The sequence below is a fragment of the Hippocampus guttulatus genome, chromosome 21, assembly GCF_054856545.1.
Source record: "Hippocampus guttulatus isolate MCC_2025c chromosome 21, RoL_Hgut_1.0, whole genome shotgun sequence".
Classification (NCBI taxonomy): domain Eukaryota; kingdom Metazoa; phylum Chordata; class Actinopteri; order Syngnathiformes; family Syngnathidae; genus Hippocampus; species Hippocampus guttulatus.
This window is the reverse complement of record NC_141281.1, coordinates 7,481,511-7,507,085: the sequence shown is the minus strand read 5'-3', so window position 1 is coordinate 7,507,085 and position 25,575 is coordinate 7,481,511. Positions and strand designations below refer to the sequence as shown.

The 25,575-nt window shown below is 47.3% G+C and overlaps 1 protein-coding gene across 1 annotated transcript in view; it reads left to right on the top strand.

The window, feature by feature from the left end:
• The first annotated feature begins 2,194 nt into the window (after positions 1-2,194).
• The window catches only part of pou6f2 (POU class 6 homeobox 2), a 49,415-nt gene continuing 26,034 nt past the window's right edge, over positions 2,195-25,575 (top strand). Inside the window, exons 1-3 of the mRNA XM_086101297.1 lie at positions 2,195-2,396; positions 15,475-15,575; positions 18,268-18,487. Of these exons, the coding sequence (XP_085957423.1) occupies positions 2,207-2,396; positions 15,475-15,575; positions 18,268-18,487 (511 nt within the window). The 5' untranslated portion in view covers positions 2,195-2,206. The remainder of the gene's footprint in view (positions 2,397-15,474; positions 15,576-18,267; positions 18,488-25,575) is intronic.

Genomic DNA, 25,575 nt, shown 5'->3' with positions numbered 1-25,575 from the left:
TAGATAATGGGTGGTGTATTTGAACATGACCTACTCGGGGGAATAATTGTAAAAGAAACATGTTGTGATTGTCATGAATGGGTCCTTAGTAGGGTTTTCACCCCCCCCCCCCCCAAAAAAATCTTTTCAATCGCAAATTTTTATTCAAGAGATGTGAATGCATTGGCACTTGAACAAATGGAATTGTTCCACTTTATCATATGCCGTCCAAAACGCCATCGACGGGCTTATCAGGAGCATCAAAGTGGCAGTGATGCAACAATGTAGACAGACAACTTCTCAACACTCGCTGGTGCATATTGACTGACTTGAGTGCATTTACAAAAAGTTGAAGAATTTAAAATGCTCTGTATGCGGCCCACAAATGAAAAAGTTCGGACACCCCGTCTTACGTACCAGCATGACCGACATGTCATGCTTTCTTCCTAGAATTTTTTTTTGTTCATCCACACTGAACATCAACACTTACATTGAAGGGAAAATAAACAGTACGGGTACTTCATCTAAAATGCACCGCACATACTGTAGGTTCAAATCAAATTTGAACTACAAATCTTTCTTTCTCTCTCCTTTCTTTGTGCGCATGTACACATGCTGGTCACCTGCCCTTTGCTCAGACATATTTAGGTTGATCCCCTAAATAAGGAAGCGTAGCGCGGGGGCCCCGCTCCTCCTCGTCTGCGTCTCGGAGCCCGAGGTGGGGTGAACACTGTCCGAGGAGTTCTTCGGTGGCCGAACACAAGGCGGAAGAGACAGATAGAGTGAGGGCGGGCAATGTGCGATGGTGGGAGGGAGGGAAGGTAGGAAGGAAGGAGGAGGTGGCGACGGCAACATCCCCGCCGCTCGTCTTTTTGGGAAGCCACCTCAGCGTGAAAGCTGCGCCGGCCGTTTATGCGCTCGCGGCTTTTAGGTGGCACTTTTCTGCTGGTCGGCTTGAGAGGGAGGTCGTAGCGCGTCGTCATGTTTGATGCCCCCTCGCGTTTTGACTGATTTCAACATTGGGAATCTCGTTAAAAAGCTTCCTTTTCGTAATTACCGATTTCTGTGGAGCTTCGTTTAGGTAAGAGTGCGCTTCATTGAACTCGGCCTCAGAGCTCGATACTGTCGCGTGACATTTTGGGGACCAAACATCACACGCCGTCTCATCCTTTGCTGCTGACAGTATGGCTGGCTTGCATACCATCATCATGTATGGCTATTGTTACAACCTGGTCAGCCTGACCAAATTTGGGTCATGCACTTAGCAAGCATGAAACATCGGAGCGGTTTTCGTCATTACTTTTGTTTTCGTCGAGCAAGCGTTGCAGATTATCGTTGTTTCATAATACCCTCGTGAGCAAAATATTGGTATTGTATCGTATCATCAAGTCGGCACAGCACCGACTTCTTGCATGTGATGAGCAGCCCATATGTTGACTATTCCCATACCAACCCCAAACTATGCCAAGAACGTCAAAGCCATCGATGTTATTTTCTTTTTTTTAAATCTCAGAAATGGCATTAAAATATATTATGGGTGCTATGAAATTCCCAGTGACAAAATCTAAAATGAAGTCACATCAGAGAGAGAAAGAGAGGTGATATAAACATGTATCGTGGACTTTTGAGATTGCAATAACATTCTGTCAGTTCTTAGAAAGTGTACTTTGCAGCCCCAGCATCATGGTCTGAAATGTTGCCGACGGTTGTACGATGGGTTTCTACTTGGTCTGCAACTAACGATTATTTTAATCATCCGTCAATCATGTGTGATGGATTGCACTCTGTTTTTAATCGTTGTTTCCCGTTGGAAGTCTTGTGCAAGGAGTCAGGTTTGTATTCACCTGCTGTTGTGTATATCTGCCCACAAAGGGGGAAGTTATGGAAGCTTTTGTCGGCTAAAATGAAGCATGTGTCAGGTTGTAACGCTACTTTGCAGCATCACTTTGTGTCGAAAGGCAGCCGGAGAGGGAGGGAGCAAGGGGGGGGGGGGGGAGTGAAAGAGCTTGTGTGTGCGTGGGTCTATGTGTGTGTTGTTTAGAAAGGGGGGAATGCGGGTTGCGAGAGAGAGTGAGTGCGAGGTAGCCAAGGAGAGCGCCCGAGCACGTTCTAACCACGGCTGTGTTTTTCTTTTTTTTTCCCCCCCCCACCCCGTCTCCTCCTTTGCTTCTGGCCGCCTCGCCCGCATCCCACCTGGCCTCCTTCCAGCTCTTCATCCAGGGATCTGATGCTTACGGGGCAGCTGAGCAAGCCGCTGCTCTCGCTCATGCGCGGCGGCAGCGACATGAGCGCGCTGGAACTCGGTGGCCGGCCGGACGACAAAGCGGCCGGCAGCCCCGACAGCGAGCTCAACGACGAGACGACCGTCCTGCCGGCCGACGGCCTCGAGCCGGATGGCGCCCCGGCAAAACTGTACGGTGAGTGGAGCCGCGCGTCGGCGTCTGGCTCTCTAGTGAGCGCCGTGTTTGTGCTGCAAACTTTCAAGTAGTCGTTGCAACTTACTCTCGTTTGGCTCTCCGTGCTTCCATACTTTGCCGGTTCTTTCTAGGAAGCAATAAAATGACATTTGCTCGAGATGCTGTACGAGATCCAGGCCCGGAGCTGCATTTAAATTTAATATTTCTATTTTTTTTTTTTAATATGTTTCTCGAATTTAGCATTAATTGTCCCACAAAGTGTGAAAAAAAGTGCGTTCTTTGTCATTTTGCGACAGCTGATCGTTTCCTGTTCTATTTACCTTTTATTTCTGCACTGACAAAAACAAAATGCTGAAATGATCCATGAATTAAGTCATGAGTCTGCTCAAATGAAAACCTCTTCATTCAAGAGTCAATGACAACAATTAATGTAAGGATGAATGTCTTTTTGGAAGAAGGCCCATATGAACAGGGCCGTATCAGCAATGATGCTAATTGTTGTCACTTGTGGTTTTCCCACCACCTCTTTCAACTCGGGCCTTGTTTTGTCTGGTGCAAGAATTATTATTACAACAAGACGGAGAAAAGTAGCATTGGTTTTAGGAGATTTATGGCAGTTTCAACTCTTTGCTTAATGTGTGTGTGTGTGTGTGTATTATTTTTATTCTTACCGTTTTATTATTTTGACATCAAGCTGTCCCTATTTCCCCCCCCCCCTATTCTAACACGTTACTTTAGTTTTCAAAATGCACTGCATTTGCCAAACATGAACTGTGACATCACGACTTTCATGAGGGTCGTCCAAAAGATTCAGCAGAAGAATTTGCTCGAGTGTTGAAGCAAAATATCGTTTCCAAACTTGCTCAGTTTTTAATCATTTCAATTTTTTGCTTGGTCGGGACTCCAAATGGTTGGATTGGTTGCCGCATTTTTATTTTATTTTTTTCAAATGACTCATCGTCCAGGATTTTTGACACCGGAAAGGTTCTTTGCAATTGTGTTTGTGTGGCTGCTTGCGTGTGACCGATGACGCCACCTTTGATCGTCACTGGAGATGTTGTTGCAGATGTTGTTTCGGATGCGCTTGAGTGTGAATTTGAGGAGTTGTCGGTGGTGGCGGCGGTTGTGGTTCCTCTGCTCTTCTTTGCCCGGTGGCAGCGCTCTTGGCTGTCTTGCACTTTCCTCACCGACCTGTCAGCTGGAAAGACAGAGATGGACGAACACTCAATGTAGCCCGATGACAATATTTGTATTTTCCTCTCAACGTCCAAGGTAGACATCACCGCTTTCTCTCAATTTTCACCACTTGATTTGCTGTTCATTTTGGATATTATTTTCTCTTATCCCCCCGCCCCCCCCCAACTCGCTGCCACATCTATAAATGGTAGCAATTGTTTTAAGATGATTTCACTAGACCTCTGCGTAACCTTGTGTCCTTAACATTAAACAAAACAAAAAAGGAATTATAGATCAACTAAAACAAAACAAAAAAGACACTTTATGAACATTGTTTTGAAGTCTCTTTACGTTTCTTGTCATCATTTTAAATACTTTTCCCTGACATGTCTCTTGAGGGTTTGTTCACTGCAGGTCATATCTCCTGTATTGTGAATCTGTGTGCTTGGTGCAAAAAAAAAAAATTGAGTATGTAATCCCCCCCCCCCCCCCCCACGCACACATGCCACTGCCACCTATTGTACTGCGCAATTACATTCGATTGGAGTAAAAATGTGTTCCCTGGGGTGAACCCCCCCCCCCACCCCCACCCCCACCCCACCATCCCCCACAGCATTGCAGTGCCACCCTCCGGGGGCCCACCCCACGATTTGAGGACTGAGTTACAAGGAAATGCACATGACGTATGACACGCTCACAAACATGGTTGACATGCCACCTGGAAAAAAATAAAATAAAATCATGCCGTAAATCGTTGCGATATTTTAAAGCGGTTCAGGTTCAGGGGTTGAAGTTACGGCCATTAACGACATGTTTCAACGTTCTCAAAATGTCAGAGTGACACTTATTCCATCCCTTACACAAAAGGCCCTATTTTGCCACCAAAAAAAAAAAAAACACTACTGCGCTCCTGTAATTTAATGCCTTTTATTTTCGTGGTACAAAGAGAGCCTTCGAGCCTTTTTTTTTTTTTTTTTTTTAACTACCTGGTGTAAAAAGTGAGAACAGCCTTGTTTTAGGTTCTTCTGATGTAGCAAAGCAGACCTCGCGATGACAGTAGAGGCCGTGTTTGTCCAACAACAAATTGTGAACCTGTCGAAAGAGCGCGCTCCACCACCTCCTCCTCCTAAAAGCTGGCCTGTGCAAATAGTCTTCCACTTGAGCTAACAGGCGCTATGAAGCACCGCAAACACGCCGCCGCCGCCGCTGCTGCCGCCTTGCATTTTATTCCCGAGCAGAAGTCCTGGACATTAGGTGTGGAAAGCTGTTGTTAGTACGAAGGTAGACATTTGCGCTGTTTTTTTTTGGGGGGGGGGGGGGTTGTGATGTGTGTTGCAGCTTCTGTCTTCACTCCTCAAGTCAAATCTCCCTCTTGCAGACATCAGCCGACAAGATAATAAGACACTCAGAGCACAATTCCACATTGTGTTGGGCGAGTGGAGGCTCATCTCTTGTCAGTTTGCATTTAGTCGTGCGAGGATGTGACGCTTGGATCATCACGTTGTCAAAAGCGAACCAGCCCGGGAAGGACAGCAGCGCTCATCTCGTGCACTTAGTGTCGGCCCCAAATGGGCCGACACTTATGCCCATTGCTACAAAATGGTGAGGCGCTTTTGCGCAAGGTCACCCACAAACACTACCCGCGCGGCTTTTTATTTGAATTATTGGGCAGGGCGAGTCATACGGATCAAAATACACTTTAGTGGGTATTATTAGAGCGAGCTCTTTAAGCTTTGTTTGCAGTCCCGATTGTTCAGTTTCCCAAGCTTTCAGTGTTGGGATGTGGCTGACATCAGTTTAACGGAAAGCGTAGAGTCGATTTGTTAAGGCAGAACGTCAGCAAACCCCCATAAGCAGGAAATAGATGATGAATTCTGCCACTTTGATTTGAAATCAGACATTCTTGGAAACAACCGAAAGTCGTGGCAGCCGCGGCGCACTGCCCACGCGACGCCTTTTGCCACAAAAACCGACATTGCACGATTATTTGGAAGCGTTTAGTTTAGGTTTCATTAATCTATGAAAACGGTTTCGCCATACTTTCAAGAAACAAACCCAAAAAAGACTCGCTCAAGCCCCCTTGTACAGTTTAGGGGTTGGAGTTCAGACACAAGCTGATATTTTCAAGGCACTCAAAAATGTCTGTTTACTATTAATTCCTACTAAAAAGTCCACAGTTCGCCCCCCCCCCCCCCCCAAATGCTCTATTTCTGCATATTTTAAGCCAGTTTGAGTTTCGGGGTGGAACCTAAGGCACGTGAAGTAATAATAATAATAATACATTTTATTTATAAGCGCCTTTCAAGACACGCAAGGACACTTTACAATCAGGAACAAAAACAAGTCCATTTTTCAAGTAACTCGTCTTGAGTTTTTATTACTTGTGCATAATCAGCCTCTTAATGTGAAGAAATAAAGTGGCGCAAAGCAGTTGTGAATAGATAAAAGTCGAGAAAGCAGGTGGCACACACTAACTAATACACTCACAAATGCGTACTGGCTACTGGTGTAGCAAGCTCGCTCGTCGTGTAGCGTGGAGCTCACTCACTGTGTAGCACGCTTGCTAATGCGCCCGTCTTGGCATGAAGACGAGCGCTTCATGTTCTTGAGTGAAGGTCGTTTGGTTTCATGTCGACTTTGTGCACAAACTTGTTTTTGTCTTGTCAGGAAAGTAGGAAGCAAATCTAATTTCAATGTTAATTCTGTCTGCGTGTGTGTGGTTGTGTGTGTGATACGCCAGTGTAGCGTGCTCTCGCTAATCCAATACCGGCGCGCCTTTAATGTGCTGCTAACAAAGCGGCACAGTCGGTGGCAGCGTACCGCAATTCAAGCAGCACGAGTCGTGTTTTTTTTTTTTATCTTTTTTTTTTTTTTGGAGGGGTGCGCACGAGGGAGGTGGGCTGGGGGTTAGAGAAATGACACGTCTGGTATTTGACTGGTGTGGCGTGAAACCAGAGACGCATCCCGGCAGCCCGTGTCCTTCACCGGCCTTTTATTATTTATAACGTTGGCTCTTTGAGCAATGACCAGTACTAATGCGTAACCTTCTGTCCCGCCGGCTGATTCTCTTCCTTTGAAAGCAAAAGATTGAGGCGGGAGAAGTGGGTGGATGGTGGATGAGGCGGGCGGGCGGGGCGCAAATAGCGCGGAGAGGGAGTATGCGCGTGTGTATGTGATCCAGGGAAGTTATTATGTTTCTCCTCTTTTATATCTCAAGATGTGGAATAACACCCTGATGCTGCTTTTCGATTGAATAGCATTATGGGCTTCAAATAAATACTGTTTACGCACACGCACGCACACACACACACACACATGCAGACAATCGTTTCCGCCAGCAGAATAATGTGCAGGCATGATGGGCAAAAATATTTGTTTGTTGGGAGAAATGAGCTTCAAAAGTCAAACAAGACTTGGCCAGTCTGTGGTTTTCCCCACCATGCTGTAATTTGAAAGCTGTTCAGTTTTGGAGTTGTGGCATGTGAGTAAAAGTGATTTAAAAAAAATAAAATAAAAAAAATTGCAATTTCCCAACTAATTGTTCACTCCACAAACATGGCCGACTAATGACAAAAGCAGCTGCTTTTTTTTTTTCTTCGCAAATACACTTTAATTTTATCATCAGAATTTGAAAGCAGGGTGGATTCAGGGCTTGGAGTTGCAGCGTTTCATAAAAATGCTGCCAAAAAGACTCGCTAACTATTCACTCCACAAAAGTGGACCACAAACACCGAAAGCAGTCAATTTTTCCCCCACCGATCGATCGGCTATTTTTCAAGGTAATTTTAAAGCTGTTAGGTTTCAAGGCTTGGTTGTTATGGCATGTCACTTTGACAAAAAAATATATATATATTTTTTTCAAACTGTTGGAACCCAACGAATATACACCCACAAATATGGCCACCCAAAAAAAAACGGTACATTTTTCTCAACTATGTTTTTTTTTTTTTTTTTGGGACATAATTTAAACACAGTTCAAGTTCTGGTTTCAGAATTCTGGCAGTTTGATAAAAATGGTTTCAAATATGTGTGCGTTCAGTTATTCACTCCACAAACACAAGCGACCAAAAGCAAAAGCACGAACCCCCGATGAATTTCCTTCTCATTTACGCCAAATTCGTAAGCAGTCAGCATCCAGGGCTTGCAGCTGTGACATCCTGCATTTGAGCTTAAAATTATTTATTATTTTTTTGAATGTGTCTCTTTGCCACTCATGAGACACTTTTAACATGCTTCAAATCTTCTGTGTGTCGGTTTTCCGGAACAACAATTTGACTTTGCCGCTTCTACCGATCCAGATTACACTGTGGGGCAGTTTGTATCCGTTGACATTATAGCGCCGCGCCGCAGTGATCCATTGTCATTACAGGCTAGCGATGGAAGAATGGATGCGGGAGGGGGGTGGTGCGGGGTCGCTTCGACCGAGAAGGAGGGCGGCCTTTGAGGGACAAGGGCTTGAAAGTGGGACATAGGCAGCATTAGGGCTGCATCGCCTGGAGGGGGCCCGGGCTGATGTGTCAGCTATGACATGTGAGTGTCTAGCCCACCACCACACACACACACACACACACACACACATACACTTGATGGCAGACTATCTCTCACACCCCGCTGGCTACTTCTAAATGTCCTGCTGAATGGACAAAGAAGCCCCCAAAATGTGCTGTTTTATAGCCACGACACAATCAAGCTCATGCCCACTGATGCTAAGTCACCTCATTAGGGACCACACATCCTACTTTCTTTTGTTTTGTATTTGTATTTTTATTTTTTATTTCTTTGGAATTGAAGGCATAAGAGATTTCATTTATGCATGATCTTTTTTTTTTTTTTTTTTTTTAAAGCATGTCACTGTTGGAGCCTTTCCTAGCATATAGCGTATATTACAATCATGCCTCGTTGAAAGGAAGTAAAGTTCAACATGACCGTCACCTTTAGTTGATTTTTTCCTGACTGAAGATTACAGTTAAATTTGGTATAAATTAAAAAAAAATAGTCCATTTGAATATGTTGCCTCTTTAAATCACTTTTTGTCGTGCCTGTGTCCCTTTTTAGGGACGACAGTTACAGTTGGGGACAAAATCCGCAAAATATTTTTTTCCAACTAATATCAACTCTCACACACACACACACACACACACACACACTTATCTAAATACACAACAAGTAGTGTGGTCCTGGGCTATCGCTGCCATCTTTTTGGCTGGAGGGCTGCGCAGGGCTGCGGGCAGCAGAATCCTATTTACAGCAAATAGCATTTAAGTAATGCCGAGAGAGGGAAGACGAGGGGGAGGGCGAGTGCCGGCGGAGCAGGCGTCTCCTAAAAGGCTTACGGCGCTCCAAAGCCGCTCTTCATCTCACCCTAAAAGGATGAAGCATCATTTGGATTGTTATTCGCCTCATTCAACCCTCAGCTAATCAGCTTGACATTGCTTGGGGAACGAGGAGGACGCTCTGTAACAGATGCGCTCGTCTTCAAAATGTCCCGACGTACGCCCTGGCAAACCCTCTTCCACTCGCCATCACACCGTCTCTCCTTCTTGACCTTTGAGATGGGCTCCGGTGCCTCTTGTTCCTGTCCCCACTCCAGGGACAGGTAAGAGCGCGGGGCCGGAGCTCTTGCGCGCCCGAGAGCTTTTCGACCGAGGCCAGGCCGGCCGGCCGGCGAGCGAGAGCGTCAAGTGGCTCTCCTGCCACCGGCAGCGCCGTTTACATGCAGATCGCTCCTCAACAGGCGGCTTTTCATCTGCCGCGCTGCAATTGTCTCTTGTTTACATTTCAACGAGAAAGCCATTACCCCGTCCAATCAGTCTCACCTCTGCTTGCCCTTGCCCTTGTCCTTGTTCTCCAAAGGGGGCATTTAAATGACAAGCACGGCATGTGCTATACATGGCAGGCCAGGTCTCGGCTTTGGGAGATGGGTCATTTTCTAAAGGAGCGAACTTTTGAAGCCATGCACTCCTCCTTCTCCCCAAAAAAAAAAAAAAAAAGATTCGCATCAGTGTAAACTACTAGCCAAGAAGTCACTTTCACTTTCAAAAAGGTTGCTGAGCACGACTTTCTCTCTCTCTCTCTTTAATATGTGACATTGCAATTGTTGAGGGGGGGTGGTGTGATGAATTTAAATGCATAATGTTTTCACTTGATTAATTGGTGGATTGCATAATGGACTCTAAAAATATTCAGGAGTGTCATCTAATAGCTAAAAAGTAATCAAGAAACGTTTTTAGTTCAGGTGGCATCGTCTGCTTTTCTTTCCAAATGACCTCGCAATAAGATGCCACCCGCCTGCTGCTGTTCAAAACCCTCCCTCATCCCCTTCTCCATTTCTAAACTCCATTAATTCCACCCTTTGGTGGGTATAATGAATCAGTTAGTCCCCCCCCCCCCCTCCCCGCTGACCCACTGGCTGGCACGGTGAGTAACGCTCAAACGCCTCTCGTGGCTGCTCACCCCTGCCGCGGCTCTTCATTAAGGTAATGACAGCTCCTCCGGCAGCACCGGGGACCGTAATGTGGCTAATAGTGTTACGCGATGCTCCCCGGTGGCCCTGACTTCTCCCGGCCTGGCCCCAAAACTATATTAGTCCCCTATGTGGTCCGGTGGGAACCGTCCAGTGGAGAGCGCCGGCGCTTATTGGCAGCACGTGATGCTGTTTGTTATTGTTGGGGGCCTTTGGTGGGAGTTCACTCGTATTCTCCGCCCACTTGGGTGAGTAGTTGTTGCCCACATGTGTGTGTAGTACTATTGTGTCGTGGTGCCTTGACATACAAGTGATCCAGGCCAGAGTTTTTTTGAGACGTGAGCGATCATTCAGCCGATTTTATAGATTGATATATATTTATTTATTTGGCAATAAGTGAACATTTCAACGCAAGTTTTCCCAAAAAACAACCTCCTGCTCAGGAGCTTCCGCGGCACCAACGTGACGCGGTAAACCGCCATTGCCGCCGTCAACATTGGGGGAGCGTTCGCGCGCGGTCACGCGAGAACTCAGAGAACCTCGTCATTGTCTCAGGAAAGATGCATGTTGGAATGCCTGCCGGCTCATCTTTCACAGTTAATTGAGCACATCTGTACTATGAGCCCAAGCAACAGAAAAGTCAATTCATTAGCTAGTTTAGTTAATGGCCATCTTAACTATGTGTCAATTTCCACCACGTCCATTTCCGAATGGGCCTGCCTGTTAAAATGTAAATTCTGCCCGCCGTTTCAGCTCCGTTGGGAGCACTTTACCTGACGTCACATCTTCTCAGCTGACACTTTCAATCACATTCAAACGGTGACCGTAGAGAAAAAAAATTACTGTCCGCGACTGTATGGGTTTGTTTACAAGTGCTGCCATCAAGCCGGAAGTACCCGTGACACCTTGGTGAAAAGATCCGGGGGCCGCACACACCGCCATGCTGCATTCCTGCCATTTGTGTTCAACGTTCTGCTGTATCCACACCCCCCCCCCCCTCCCAAAACGCTGCATCAACTTTTCAAGTGCTGTCGACCAAAATCGATGGCCAAACAATCTAGGGCATTTGGCTGCGGTATTGATGGAATGTTTATCCTTTATGCGTCAACGGGGCAACACAAAGTGGTCGCAATCAACAGCAAAGGACACGTTTGTTCACATTAATAGATTGTTTTTCTGTTTCTTTATTCAGCTGCCTGCGGCACCGCACGCAAACCAGAAGGGGAAGGTTCGAGCGTTGACTTTCACACGACTGATTTTTACAAAGCTAAGACCCGAAGATCATTTATTCATATGAATTTGCTTAGTAATTATGGCGACTGCTGTAAATCAGTTCATTTTCGCATTTAGGCACGTCATTAGCATGTCGTTGCGTGCACGTGAATTCCTCTGGCGCGGTTTGTGCTTTGCCAAACGGTGACAGTGATTGACAAGTTGTTAATAGCAAACAGCCGGGCACTTTGAAAGGGGCCATTATCAAAATGGGGCTCGGCGGCCCGCCGTGAATAGCCCGCCAATCGTTAGCGGGGCCCCTCTCTCTCGCTCGCTCCGCTACGTTTGACAACTTACATAATGCATTTCCACTAAAATAGCTTAAGTGTTACGGCTTCTTTTATGGGCAGAAATTGATTCATAAATGCAGCGAGGCGAAAGCTAACCTGGACACAAAGCTTTCAATAACGCCCATTTTATTCCCAACGTCAATGTACGAAGCGGCTGCATTAGACAAGGTGGCATGCTGATTGCTTTATGAAATCCAGGCTAATTGTTTTGTGCCCGATTCCTTGGGGCACCCTGCATTAAGACACGCGCGCAGGCACAGGCACGCACACACAAACATGCCCAGGGTTGGAAGTACCTCTCCAGTGGCCACTTTGTTGATCAATGAGAGGGAATTTAGACGGCGGCGGTTGCAAAAGCCCGCCGCAGTAAATGTCAGCCTTTGCGCTTTGTCACACGTCACGTGAAATCACATTGCATTTAAATACATTTCCTCCCAAAGTGTCTCCTCCGTGTTACTGTCACAGCCGGAAAATGATCTGCAGATGGAGTCGCGGCATCAGGAGTGACAGTGTGATTAAGGGTCGCTTGTACTGTCGCCGCAGACATGCGAGCGCAAACGCCGTCTTCCCTAGATTAAATCTTTCATCTTTTCATCCAACAGATCCATTTATTCCATCCCCCCCCACCCCCCATCGCAGATGAAGGCGTTCTTTAGAGTTTGCGTTCTCGTATTTATTTTCATCTAGAATCTCTTTCTTGATCTTTTTTTTTTTTCCTCTTAAGATCCAAAACATGCATCCAAGTTTTGAGCATAAAAAGATCATTGCAGATGGACTCGCTGCCTATTTTGCGCAAAGAATTCCGCCCACCCTGTCAGGTGCGCAGGTATTCATTTATTATTGATCTCTTCCCAAGCGATAAACATGTTAACCATACTGAAATTGTGAAAAGCCGACGAGGAATCCTTGGATCAGACGCGATGGATTTTTCACCGCTGCAGTCATGTGCCGGCCTATTGATGTCTTCATTATTAGCAAATGAATGTCTTGATTCAGATCATTGGCTTTCGTGGCCGTGCTTTAATTGACGCCGGTGAGATAATCGAATGGCATGAAATGTCACCGTCAAGGCGGCAGGCTTCGTTTGATGTTATTACAGTTGTATCTCGGTTATTTGTCAACAAAAAAAATGTTTGGAGAAACCAGCACATGCTGTTCAGCCTTTCATTTGTTTTCACCCACCATAAAATGAATTCGCGTATCGTTTGATTTTCCATTTTCAGTTTACGAGTTAAAAAAAAATAGAAAAATCAGGGATTAGTTTTTTTTAATGAAATGCAATTATTATTATTTTTTTATTTTATTCCCAATTTTTCTGATGTAAATCTTTGGTTCAGGTCAAAAATAGAAAATGAAAAAATGGGCTCCAGGGCTCAAGTAAATTTCTTGAGTCATATTGAAGTGATGGAAGTTTGGTCACGAGCATTAGTAAAGTTTGCCTTTCGCGTTTGTGTGTTCGGATCCAACAACTCATTTTCATATTTGACCGTTTTCAGAAAACAAGAAAAAACATTTTTAGCAAGTAAATTGCTATTATGTATTGATTTTGATGTTTAGATGTCTTTTTTGATTCCACACGCCACAATCCCAGTTACTTATTTCGATTTTTTTCCAGAGTAAGGGTAAAAAAATATAAAAAAAAAAAAGGCTGGCACTGAATTTAAGCACAAACGGCGAGTGTGCCGGGCGGGGCTGCCGTAATGGCGGAAATAATTGGTGAAAGGAGACGCGCTTGTCAAAAAGCGTCCACGGTCCACCGAGAGCCGGCGGTAGAAAACCAGCAAGAGGAAACAAGCAAGCAAGCGTCTCCCCGTGGGCTTGCGCATCCAACGCTTGAGGTTCATGTGATGGGTCACGCCATTCACCAATTATTTGGATTTTATGGGGGAAGATGAAGTGATTTTACTTGGCGTAGGTTGAGTTTAAAATGCCTTGCATAAATACACATGACAGGCAACGAGATCTCGCCGGTGAAAGTTATTCAATGGAACATTTGATCCGGCTCGCCGTTGCCCTGCCTGTTCAAAATGAAGACCCGTTCGTCTGTGAATAAATAAATAAATCGAAAGCTGCAGTCTTCTTTTAAAAGCTGCGCTGGTCCATTTAGGAAAATCAATCTTTATGCTGAAAGGTGATTGTATTTTGTTTGAAATTCATTGCCGCTGCGTTGCTCTTTAACAAGGGTGTGTGGCTTTCAGTCACATTTGTGCACGCTTGACTTGACACACCCCCCCCCCCCTGCAGAATCCACTTTATCCCCGGGGATAAAAAAAAAAAAAGAGCTGCTGTGTGAAATGAGAAGACGCGTAGCTCTTGTCAGGCCTTTTGCCATCGGACGTTGAAAGCTCTTCTCGTCGTCTTTGGAAGGATAAGATCACAGCGCACGTTGGGTGTAAACAAGTCCATTTGATTGCGCACGTGAACTGACTCAATCAGCGTGTAACAGTCCATTGATTATTAAACAAAAGAAGTCACGACTTTTTTTTTTTTTTTGGGGCACATCAAAGCCGAATGTCCTTTCATGACAGCCCGTCGTTATCAGGAGGAAAGAAAAAGTTGAACCAAACGGTGACAATCGCTCACCAAGCAAGACAAAAAAAAAATGTGATGGATAAAAACACAAAAGGTCTCCTGAAAGACCTTGAATTACACTCTTGATCATCATCACAACCGCATTCCTCTCCGACAAACGATTCATCAACAAAACAGCGAGTGGAACACATCGGTTGATTCAGCAGCACCATTTCTTTGTGGGATGTCGTCGCGCGTTAAGTTTTTGACACTTTCATAAAAAACATATAAACTTCTGGAGGAATCAGCATTTTCTGCCAAAAGCGTGTTTAAGGGGAAATAACCGACAATACTGCTTTCAGGTTTTTGTCAATCTCACCTTCTGATGGTCAAATGGAATGACATCCTTCTGAGGGGCTTCCATGCCTCACAAAATAATGAGTCTGATTTTTTTTTCCCCCTTTCGTTTAAAGTAACCATTTTCTGAATTCAAATGCTTAAAAGCGGCATGCTTTCTCAATGTCTTAAATATCAGGTCAAAAAACAGCAACTTATTTGAGTATCAAGCTGGAAATGGTCCTCTCGGGAATGGTTTCATGTGGAAAGAATGAGGTCAGAGGTCATCAAGTGGCGCGTCGGCTTTCTTGATGCTGGACTCTTGGATACGATAGGGCTTATTATCCAAATGGAAATCTTGAGTGACGTTGGCGTTTTGAAATTTGCCCCAATATTTGTCTCTAACCTGTTTTGTGGAGATGCTTGGATTGGACATGGATTCTGGTTTTTGGTCCAGGTTTTACTGTCAAGCCCGAGTGTCCACGCACTCGGTGGAAGGGATTCAAAATAATAAAAATAATGATGCATTGGGTCAGCGGGGCCTGCTGAGGCCACCGCTCGCTTGCGATACTTCCCCCCCCCCCCCCCCCCCCCCGCAGCCAGCATAGGCCGTCCTATAACCACGTCCCCCCCCCCCTTTGTGGTGGCGAACAGGTCTGATCGTGTGCCTGGCCGCGGGCCACGGGTGCAGCGAGCGCAGGCGAGGGGAAGCGGGATCACAAGGGGTGATGCTCTCCCATGTAAATGGCTGAATAATACGCTCCCCATCTCTCAGCGCTAATCTAGGCCAGCGAGAAGCCGGCGGCGCGCGCGCGCGCAGCGCCGTCAATCCGCTCATTTATTCAGCAGGGCAGCAAGTTATTGATGAAACGCTTAAATAGAAATTACGCCCCACCCCACAGCTCGACACCCTTGCCCAAGCTCCCCCCCCCCCACCCCCGCCTGTCTTTGTGTCTGCACACCACAATACGCACACACTCGCATGACCTCTTTTTGTTTCCTTTTTTACATGTGACATGGAACACGGCAGGGGCCCGCGAAAGTTCACTCCAGTCAGACATCAACAGCAGTCCCACGGAGCAGAGCCAAGTGGGCCAGTCGCACCCGGGGTACGCCGCCATGGGGCCGCAGGTCAGTCAAGCGCTTCATTCTGCTCGCCGTTTGCATATACGGCATTTCGCAATGTTTTTTTTTTTTTCCCTCTCAATGTACCTGATTTTCAAGTAGCCCCAACATATTGTCGGTCACCAATAAAGCCTGTGTGAATCTCGAGCGGAGGGGGATGCAAAATTTGGATTTTTTTTCAAATAGTCTTGATCTATTTTTTTCCCTATATTCCACAAAGGAAGTCGATATTTTCTCTGCTGAACATTTTTTTAAAAAATGCAAAAATTATGACTTAGTTCTGTTTTTCAAAGAACCCCAACGACAGACTTGCCCTGCACGCCGTGCGTCAAAGTAGCCGGCTGAATAATTGATGGCGCCGATGTGCAGGAATGAAGCATTTTGTCATTGCAAGGCCGTGAGGCTAACAAGGAGACAACGCGAGGTGCCTGCCCCCCCGCGGCCTGCGCTAAACACTTCACGCTAAATCAGCCACTGTCTGATCTGATTTGGATTTATCGGGCTGGCGGCTCCACGCTGTTAATTAACATCCGTCTCATTAGTGTCCACATATCAATGCAATTTTCCTTCCGGGAGGAAACATTTGGGCTGGAGAAAAGTCACACGTTACCGATTGTCAAATGGCCTAACTAAAATGGGAACTCTGCGTTGTAAATTCATCCGGGATGTTGACGGAACAAACGAGGTCAATTCCACGTGCTCCTCTGGACCTGCCGCCTCACCGAGTTGGGAAATGAAGAGGAGAAAAGCGAGAAGCTCTCGACAGCCGCCCACCGTCTAACATATGAACGCTGTCAGGCGGGCCGACCCGCATCCTGCAAACACTTTGGAAGAACAAAGGCGCCCCTGCGCGCCCTAACCAATTCTCCTCTCGCCAGATCAATACGTTTGATAGATTTCCCACTCCCGAGCCGGATATTGTCGGAAGGACCATTATCCGCCGCTAGTTTACCCAACGTGAATCCACCATGCCGTGTGTTGGCGCCACCGCCGCCGCCGCCGCCGCCGCTCGCTCGCAGTTAGGGTGACAAAAGTCTGCTATTTGGACCACTGGGGGCGATTTCTCCAGTGCCCGAACTGCCAGGCCGACACAAGAGCCTCCTTAAACCCCTGATGGGCCCCGTCCCGCGGCGTGGGTGTGTGCGTTTGTCCTCGCGCCCCCCCGCCTAGGAGACCACTTGTCATCACTCAACTGTCAGGCCTGCCGAGTGCGACCGCCAGGCTGCTCTATGGAGGGCCGGGCTGAGGAAATCAATTGCCAAGCACACGCACCACTTGCATTTGCCGCTTTACCTTTTGTGGACGTTTGAGGTCAAGAGGTCATTTGAAGTCACCGTAGAAGCAAGCTGGATGTAGAGTACAGGGCGACTTTAGTTCCATTGTTTTTGATTCCGACTGAATCTCTGCTCAGGTGTTGACATTAGGCAGACATTATGCACGGAAATTGGGGAAACTCATTTGAGGTGATGTACCTTGCGTCAAATTGGGGCTTTTAAATGTACAGAATTCAGGCACATTTGTGTGCACGATGATCCAAATGAGGATATTTTGTCCTTGGCGGAGGTCTGCTGAGTAAATCAGCCCAGCGTGTGATAATTGGCGCATTGCTTTGAATGTTGTTTCTCGTCGTTTGCTGTCGAAACCCCGGCAATCTCTTTTTATTTGAAAAGGTCGAAAGCGCACCTTTGATGACACGCGCGCGCCGGATTACATTTACCCACTTGAAAAAAAAAATCATCGGATGAAAGCGTCATGCGGCGGCAAACAAACAGCTTGTCTTTTTTTGTTGCTATCATCATTCGCTTTTTGTCTTGTGAGTGCTACCGGCAGGCATCGTTTGGAAGTGTTGTTAAAGGAAAAAGCCAGCAACGGGGGTGCGGCGGTCGCTCATTGCTATGCATTTGTCCTTCGGTGTGGATATTGTTGTTTTTGAAACCCGCCGTGACCTTCGCCTCCGTTATCGCGGTGACACTCCTGGCAGCCGTGAGCAGCCGGGCCGCCCGGGCCAGCGCGACGGGACGGCCTCTTTTGTTCATCGCGTGCCATTCTAGCGGGAAACTATCCATGCCCTTACGTTGAATATTCCATCACTCCGTTTCTTATTCCGCACACGCAGTAATCATTTGAACAGTGTGTTTTGACTTGCCGGCACGTGTGATGTCGTTTTGCTTTCACATTTGGGGGTTTTAGTTCCCCCATTAAGTAAGAGAGTTGAAAGTGGCCCCAAACTTTTGCCGACAACCCACTTTCAGCATTTCATCTCCGTTTTGTGGCGCTTCTTTAATTGCTTCATCGAAATAAAGGCGACGCGACATCCCAAATTCTGCAGTCGTCGCGCCTCAGAGGCGCCGTCGTCAAAGGGAAATATATTTGAAGATGCCCCCCCCGCGTGGCGCTGGCCTCCTTATCGCATCCTTTTTCCTCTATGGCTCCCACTCTTGACTTCACAATGTGAGTGATGCTTCCTATCAGCCGTCGCAAGATTCAAGTCATCAAACTTTTTTTTTTTCCACGCCCCACACCGCAACCCGCTACCTCCACGAAGCGCTGCGCGTTCGAGGCGCAGTTGGCGCTGCTCCAACAGGATTTGTGCAGTCGCAGGCAGACTAAGACATTTTTTTTGTGTGTGTTCGTTGGTCACATTTGCAACTTTTGTCCGTGTCAAAATAACGACCATGTGTTTTGTGCGTCCTCGCAGTCGCTGTTGGTGGCCCAGCAGCTAGCCAACGCGGTGGGTGGCGCCATGTCCGGGGCGGCGGCGGCGATGAACCAGCCCATCCTCATCCCCTTCAGCGCCGGCGGGCACCTGAGCGGCCAGCAGGGCCTGGTCCTTTCGCTGCCCGCCACTAACCTGCAGAGCCTGGTGGCGGCCGCTGCTGCCGGGGGCATTATGACGCTGCCCCTACACAACCTGCAAGGTAAGCCTCAGAAGGCCTGCTGAAGCAACATTTGAATCGCCCCCCCCCCCCCTCTGCTTTTTTCAAGGGCCTGTTTAATCACATGTAAAGCGATTAATCGTCAATTAATCAATTCGCAAATTCAGGGCTGATTATTTTTCATAATCGAGTACTTGTTTAGATAGCTTTTTTTTTCATTTAAAGTTGTCCAACTATTCTGAATTTCAGCTTCCCAACAGTAAATGTTCTCCAGTTTCTGTTATGTAATGAGCAAAAAAAAAAAAAAAACGGCAGCTTAGCCATAATACCATAAATAGTTGAATAATTTGGGTCAAAAAATATCATTCAAATATATGCAGATTGTATATAGTATAAACCAACAGCGCAACAATAACCCTAACCCGGAAGTACTGATTGTTCTTCTCTCCATCCTGTGATGGACACGTTACAATGTTTTTTTTTCTCCACTCCAAATTTGTGACAAGGCTTCCTTCCTTCCGAGCAGGTCGGAATCCTTCGGGGCTTTGTCAACCAACTCCTCAAGCAGCCTTAAGCAACAAAGCGTATTAATTACAGGTCACCGTTTTGCAGCGCAGTGCCAAAAGCACTCTGTTCCTCTTTTTTTTTTTTTTATCTCAATTCTCCTTTTTTCTACCGCGCTCCTCATCCTTCCATCCAGCGGCTGTACTTCTGTGTGCCTTTGAAACTTTAATGTCCAAATGTTCCCTTTTGATCATACTTGTAAATGGTTTTCATTTTAATGTTTAAAACATTGTCTCTTTTATACCATTAGATTGAGGGATGGATGGGATGGCGGGGGTGGGGGGGGGGCACGCACATCTGTCATGAATCTTAGATGAATGTAGCACACTAATGTCAAAAGACGTCCTGGCTGAATGTAAAGAAGTGTGTGTGTGTGTGTGTGTGTGTGTGTTTTATTTTAGGGAGGGAATATTACAATAATGCCTGTGCAGCACAAAGTGCAGGGGAGGGGAACGTGGATGGACGCGTGCCTCGAGTGTGGAAAGGCGAGCGGCGGCCTAATGGACACAAACATGCATAAATAACAACAAGCGCGGCTGGCGGGCAGAGCTTTTAATAAATCCCTTCAACGTGGATGAGAATGGCTCACGTTGCCATTGGCTGGGACCGCCCTCCAGGGGCCTGCCGCTGATTGACAAAACGCATCCGTAGGGCCGCAGGAACGCCGGGGCCGATGCCTCTCGTGCTTAGCGCCCCGCAAATGTTCGAGAATTCAAGGCCTGGTTATTTTGAAGTCACTTTAAGGGGACGCTGAACCCAAAGCCAACTCACTTTGGCAAATGGTGAACATTTCATCCAAAAAGGAGCTTCAAACTGTTTCATGCCACTCCCGGCGATAGTTGACCCTCAAACAAAATGCAAAACAAAGAGAATGACACATCGTGTATTTCGGACGGCCACATAGCTTAGCCTTTCAGTACGCTAGCGTAAATAACATTGATGTTGCAGTGCGGTAACGATTCAAGCGACAGATTGAACACAAACTGTGCAGGAAGAAGTAGCCAGAAAATGTAACGGTACGAAGCCAGGTGTTGTTTATCTTCTGTGAAAAACAACTGCTATTAATGCTGCACTGATGAGCTGAGAGGAGCTGAAGTCACACAGCAGCACTTACTTTCACAAGCTTCCATTCCAAGCTTGTATTGGGACAAAATGTAGCAAAAACCAGAAAGGTTGGGGCAAAGCAAACTTTATTTGAATGCCATTGTCATCAGTGCAAAAATCGATCCACATCGCATTTTTTGTGAACAGTAATCAGCTATCAGATGCACAACGTGTCTCCATAAAAGGCCAGGGAAGATTTTATATTTAAGGCCGCTTGGCACGTCCTCACTTCTGAAGGCGATTCGTTGAAGGGACCTCTGCCGAGAGAAAGTGACACGAGTCACGAGTGAAGCTAAATGTCTTGACTATGTCGGAGCCCCCGCGGCCCCGCGGCGCTCCTCCGCTCGCCGCTGTCCGAGCGCATCACGGCCGGCCTTGACTGAGGCCTGCTGGCGCAGCACCTCTGTCGGCCACGTGGCACTCTTCCCCTCCGCTGCTTTCCATACGCTCACGCTGCGTCCTAATTAGTGTCACGAAAGACAACTGGCAGACTCCATCATGAAACATCGGGAGGGGTGGAGCCAATGCAAGCATTCAGGCCCAATGAGGCGGCTAACGAGCCGCTAATAAGGCCGCTTGTCTTGAACATTGACAATTATCCGGTAATTAACGCTTGCACAATGAATTAGGGATGCTAATTTGCGATTAATATGGAAATCCACCGCTCATGAAGCGGAGCGACCAATATGTGTTGTACATATTTTGTTGTTATGTTTATCAGAATGATTCATGCGGGCACAAAAAAAAAAAAAACTTCCAGTGAAACGAAACAAGGGAGAAAGTTATCCTTTGTGACAAGAGCTCACAAAAATCCGGCTGACTTCACAGAGCCTCCAAAAGTAGGTTGCGTCACACCGCAGCTCTGCAAACAGTGACAACTATTACCAGTCTAAAACATACATGATTATCAGACTTTTAAGATTGAGGCCTTTTTTTGGGGAGGGGTCGGGGGTGACGGCAACTTTCCTCCTGATTTTTCTAACAAGGAAATGGTGATTAACGTGCTTGTAAAACTAGCCGCATCAAAGCGAGCCTCAACAAAGCCGCGATCCACCGACTCCTCTTCTCCGCACTCGCAGCTAATGCGAAGGCGCCGCTTGACTTGGAAGCGCGTAATAAGCGCACGCCGCCTTATTTGCCGCGCCATCACATCAGAGGGCTGCCGAAGTTGTAATGGCGCGGAGGTGAGAGCGCACCCGCTGTTGTTCGTCTGTACTGCGGCTCGTCGGTTTGGAAGGTCGGCATCCCACTCACCTGCCGTAATGAGAAGACAGCGTGGCTGCCAATCAAAGCCCCGCCGCCTCGTCTGCCGTTTTGATTCCGGCGTTCGGCGGTGTCGCTCGGAGGTTGCGGCTTGTCGGCGCGCTACAAATTAGGGAAATCGCTACGCTCATTACGCCACCTAAGGGCGAGCCCCCAGGGGGGAGAAGAGTCGGATGTTTTTGCAATTGTTACACGTGTCAGCTTGCAAACGCCTCCGACTCGACTGACTGTTCCTTTCGCAGCCAGGGCCTCTCATTCCCGGTAAGCTTTCGACCTGCGGCCGCTGTGCTCTGTAGTCGGTGGCGCCTTAGTCCCCCGAATTGTGTTCCAGTGGTCCCGAGATTTTGCCCTCGTCCGCGGCTTGTCAAGTAAAAATGGGGCGCGGGATGAGACCGCCCTCGACAGAGAATAGAAACTCGGGTCAATCTGAGCCCGAGACAAGTCCAAGACTTACAGGAGTCGATTGGAAGTGGCTGTCTGGATTCTGCAGCAACTGATCGGAAGTTGAACGCGACCTTGGAGGTGTTGCTATGGAGATTTCTCCATTGACCATCTGGGCCGGGTTTCACCCAAGACGTCTTCCTGCAGTGCTTCATCTGAGTGAATGGACTTGTATCAAGTATCAAGTACAACTTTATTGTCAAATGTGCTGTAACAGCACAGATGACATTTCTTCCCTCTCACAACGAGAGGAGCCGCTGCGGGTGCCCGCGCCGCCATCTACACTATTTCCACTAACATTGTATAGCATCACATTGTGTTCAATTTTGCCCACTCGGCATCCATCCCCTTCTCGACTTTTGTCATTACCACCCCCCCCCCCCCCACCCAAATGTTTTTTTCCCCTTGCCCTTGTGGTGATTAAGATCCAGGAATGCCGTTAATATTTTTCAAATGTGGGCATGTGAATCCCTTTGAGATGATTCTGTGAGTAACCCAGTCCTGAGTTTTGCAGCACCAGCTGGAACCAAATGTCGCAAACAGCGGTTCTCCAAAAATCTCCCGCAATTTGCTACTTGCCGACTTTATAACAACCAAAACGGCAACCGAAATCTTCGCGGAGAGCGTCATCATTCTTCCATTGATTTTGCACCTGGAGGAAAAAAAAATGTCGCAGTCACTTTTTTTCCCAGTTTCTTATTGGCAAAACAAAAGAGAAAACGAGTCCATATTTTCTCAACGTGGCAAGACAATGGCGGGCCGAGGCATCCCTTAACCGCACGGGATTGTTTCCTCTGCAGCCTTCTCCAGCGCATCGTCCCTTTTAATGATTTAACTCGGCGGCGCTCAAGCCGCGACTCGCTACCGAGCGAGACGCGGGAGAGAGGGAGCGCTTGGCATTAAATAAATAATGGTGATAAAATGTACAGCTCATACATTTCAAAGTTAATGCGACTAGCGGCGCGATCGGAGCAGCTGCACACAGTCCTCCGAGCGCTAATTTGATTGATTTGTTGTGACAGGAGCCAAATAATTGAGAGTGAGAGGTGCCGCGAGCCAGCCAGCCACCGAGCGCCGCGTACACCCGCCCTCCCTTTCTCTCTCTCTCTCTCTCGTCACCCGATATGCGCCGCTAGTTTATTGTTTGCCTTGGACGACACGCTGCCTTTGCCGCGACTCCCAATCAAAGTGTACAGACGAGACGTGAGGGGGTTGGAATCAAACAAGTGCATTTGCGCTGAGGTTCCTGCACGGCATCATGCAAAAACACACACGCGCGCGCCCCCTGAGACGGAGAATTTACTATGCCGCGTGGCTTTGAAGCTCGCTCTTAGCGCCTCCAAAGCCGCCTCACTTGTTGCAGGCGCGCTAATGATTTGTCTTCCTTATGCGACATAATTGCGCGCTTGATTGTAGCGCATTATCTTTAACAGCATGCATCCCCAGATACTTGTGCAGCACGTCATCACTTTTCTCTTTCCTTGGCTTACTGGGGACGCACTGCACTACTACCCGGGTGTCCACTACAATCCAGACAGGATTTGTGCTTTGTCGATCTTAATGTGGGCAATATTGTGGTCAAATGTTCTTGAAATGCAGTAGCAAGTTTGGCTGTCACTGCGACTCGGGTGCCCGAGTGCTGAATCGAAAGAGAGGGACTTGTTGGGAGATGTTGATCAGGACAATATTGTTGATTAAATATAGATTTGACCGTGTATGATTATGAAGTCCTATTAAACTCATTCACTCCCAAAGACGTTTTTAAACGTCTTTTCAGACTTGGTCTACAATTGGCTGGTACTGAATGAGTTAAAGCCCCTCACAGTTAACAAATTTGCAGCAGCACAGAATTGGGTTGGATTTATCCAACGGCGCTAATTTAAAAGTTAAACAATGTCTGCAATCGATTACGTAGTCAATTTTCAAAAAGGTTGTCGATTAATGTACTAATTGCTTCTTGGTTGCACTTGTAACACTAATTCTTTAAAATTGTGCCCTGATATTTCCACATGGCCCCGGAGATGTTTTGTGGAAATTCCGTCTCCCTCTCCGTGTTTGAAGGTCACCAGGCGCCAACTTGTAGTCGAGCGTTGCAAATGAGAATTGATTCGTCATTTACATGCTCAGCCGGGGCAAAATGAACTTGTGAAAAAGGAGACGAGGTGCGGTGATGGGGAGCGGACGCTGGAGACACCGACCTCGCCCGAGCGGAATTCTCGTCAGGCGGAACATGCTGACATTTGCCAGTCGGTTGTGTTGTGCTTGACTTGGGATGTTCGTGCTAATGCTAATGCTAATCCGTCACAAAAGTGGTTCCGGATAGCTCCAGTATCCGAATAGCTTTAATTCCACTGTTGGCACTTAGATGCTTTCACTAATTGAATGTTCTGGAACGCAAGCCCGGCAATGGCAGGGGGTTTTCTGTTCTTTGCCTTCTGTTTTAATCAAACAAGCCAATCAATGTTGTATTATGCGCCACTCAATACTGCTTAGACTCAACACAGGTGTTTGTGCTTTTGATCAATAGGCCGTGGCAATGAATACTTCCTATATGGCGACTGCCTCTGGATCCCCCCCCCCCCCTCCCAAAACTTGAACGAGCCACGTTTGCCACAGAGGTCATTTTGGATCCCGCTTCTCCAGTTTCGTGGAGAGTCTGCGGCCACCCGCGTCTGTCGGCAGATGGCATCGGAAAACCGACCCCGTCGCTAAAAGCCGTCTGCGGTTTCTAATTGCCGACCGGGGCGTCATTACTTTCAATGAACGGGGTGGGATTGGTTGGATGGCGATGGTGAGGTGGTTGGGGGGGGGGGGGGGCTTTTTATCAGTATCGGCACGGCTTAAAAGTTCCCGGGAGATTCGCTCGGGTCCCATGGGCGCTATTTCTAGACAGGCTGCATTGGAGATGGCGTTCCGACAAGACTGCTCAGTAATGAGTTCTCCTTGGCCTTTATTTTGGAGGCTTTTTTCTCACGTTAATTCACGTCGGGTGGCAATGTCGACTCTAGGGGCGTGCCTACAATCCAGCTCTCTATGGTGGCAGCGAACTCTGTTCGATAGCGTCTCTAGAGGTGAAACAATTATATATTAATCGTCAACTCATGGATTCTCAAATTAATCGAAAGCGGTTTTGAGTTAATTACTTAGAGCCCTTGTTTAACTTCAAATCGGTGTTGCTAAAAAAGGGGGGGGGGGGAGTTAACGAAATAATGTTGTCATCATTATCATTGACAAAAAACAACACTGCATCAAATTGCCCAAATGCATTCGATCTTTTTTGTAGTCCTCCAAGATGGCAGACTGATAAATCCTCCCACTGTCAAATTAGCCCTTGCAGTCGCACAGCTGGTTAAAAGACGCAGATCATCCAGCGTGGAAATAAAATAAGGTTGGATTCATGCATCCCACAGCTCGGCTCTCGGATGATGTATCGTTCCGGGCGCGGAATTTCATTTACCGCCGCTGCCCTTTGCTGAACCTGTTGCTAGTCAGCGAGCACGATGAAGCGCATAAGTAGCACGCAGCTTCATTCATCATACTTGGCTGCGGGGCTCATACGGCTTACAGCCGCGGGGGGGACGAAAGGATCCTCATCAGGATCCGCGGAGAATCCATCAGAGGGGCCGGCGTACACGTTGAGCTGCCTTGGCGTCAACAGAACATTAGCCAGTCACCTCTTGGCAGAACCGTCGTATATGAGGCCTCTTTGAAACGGGTTTCATTTGCCGTCCAATGGCACCCGCCGATTATGTTGCCTT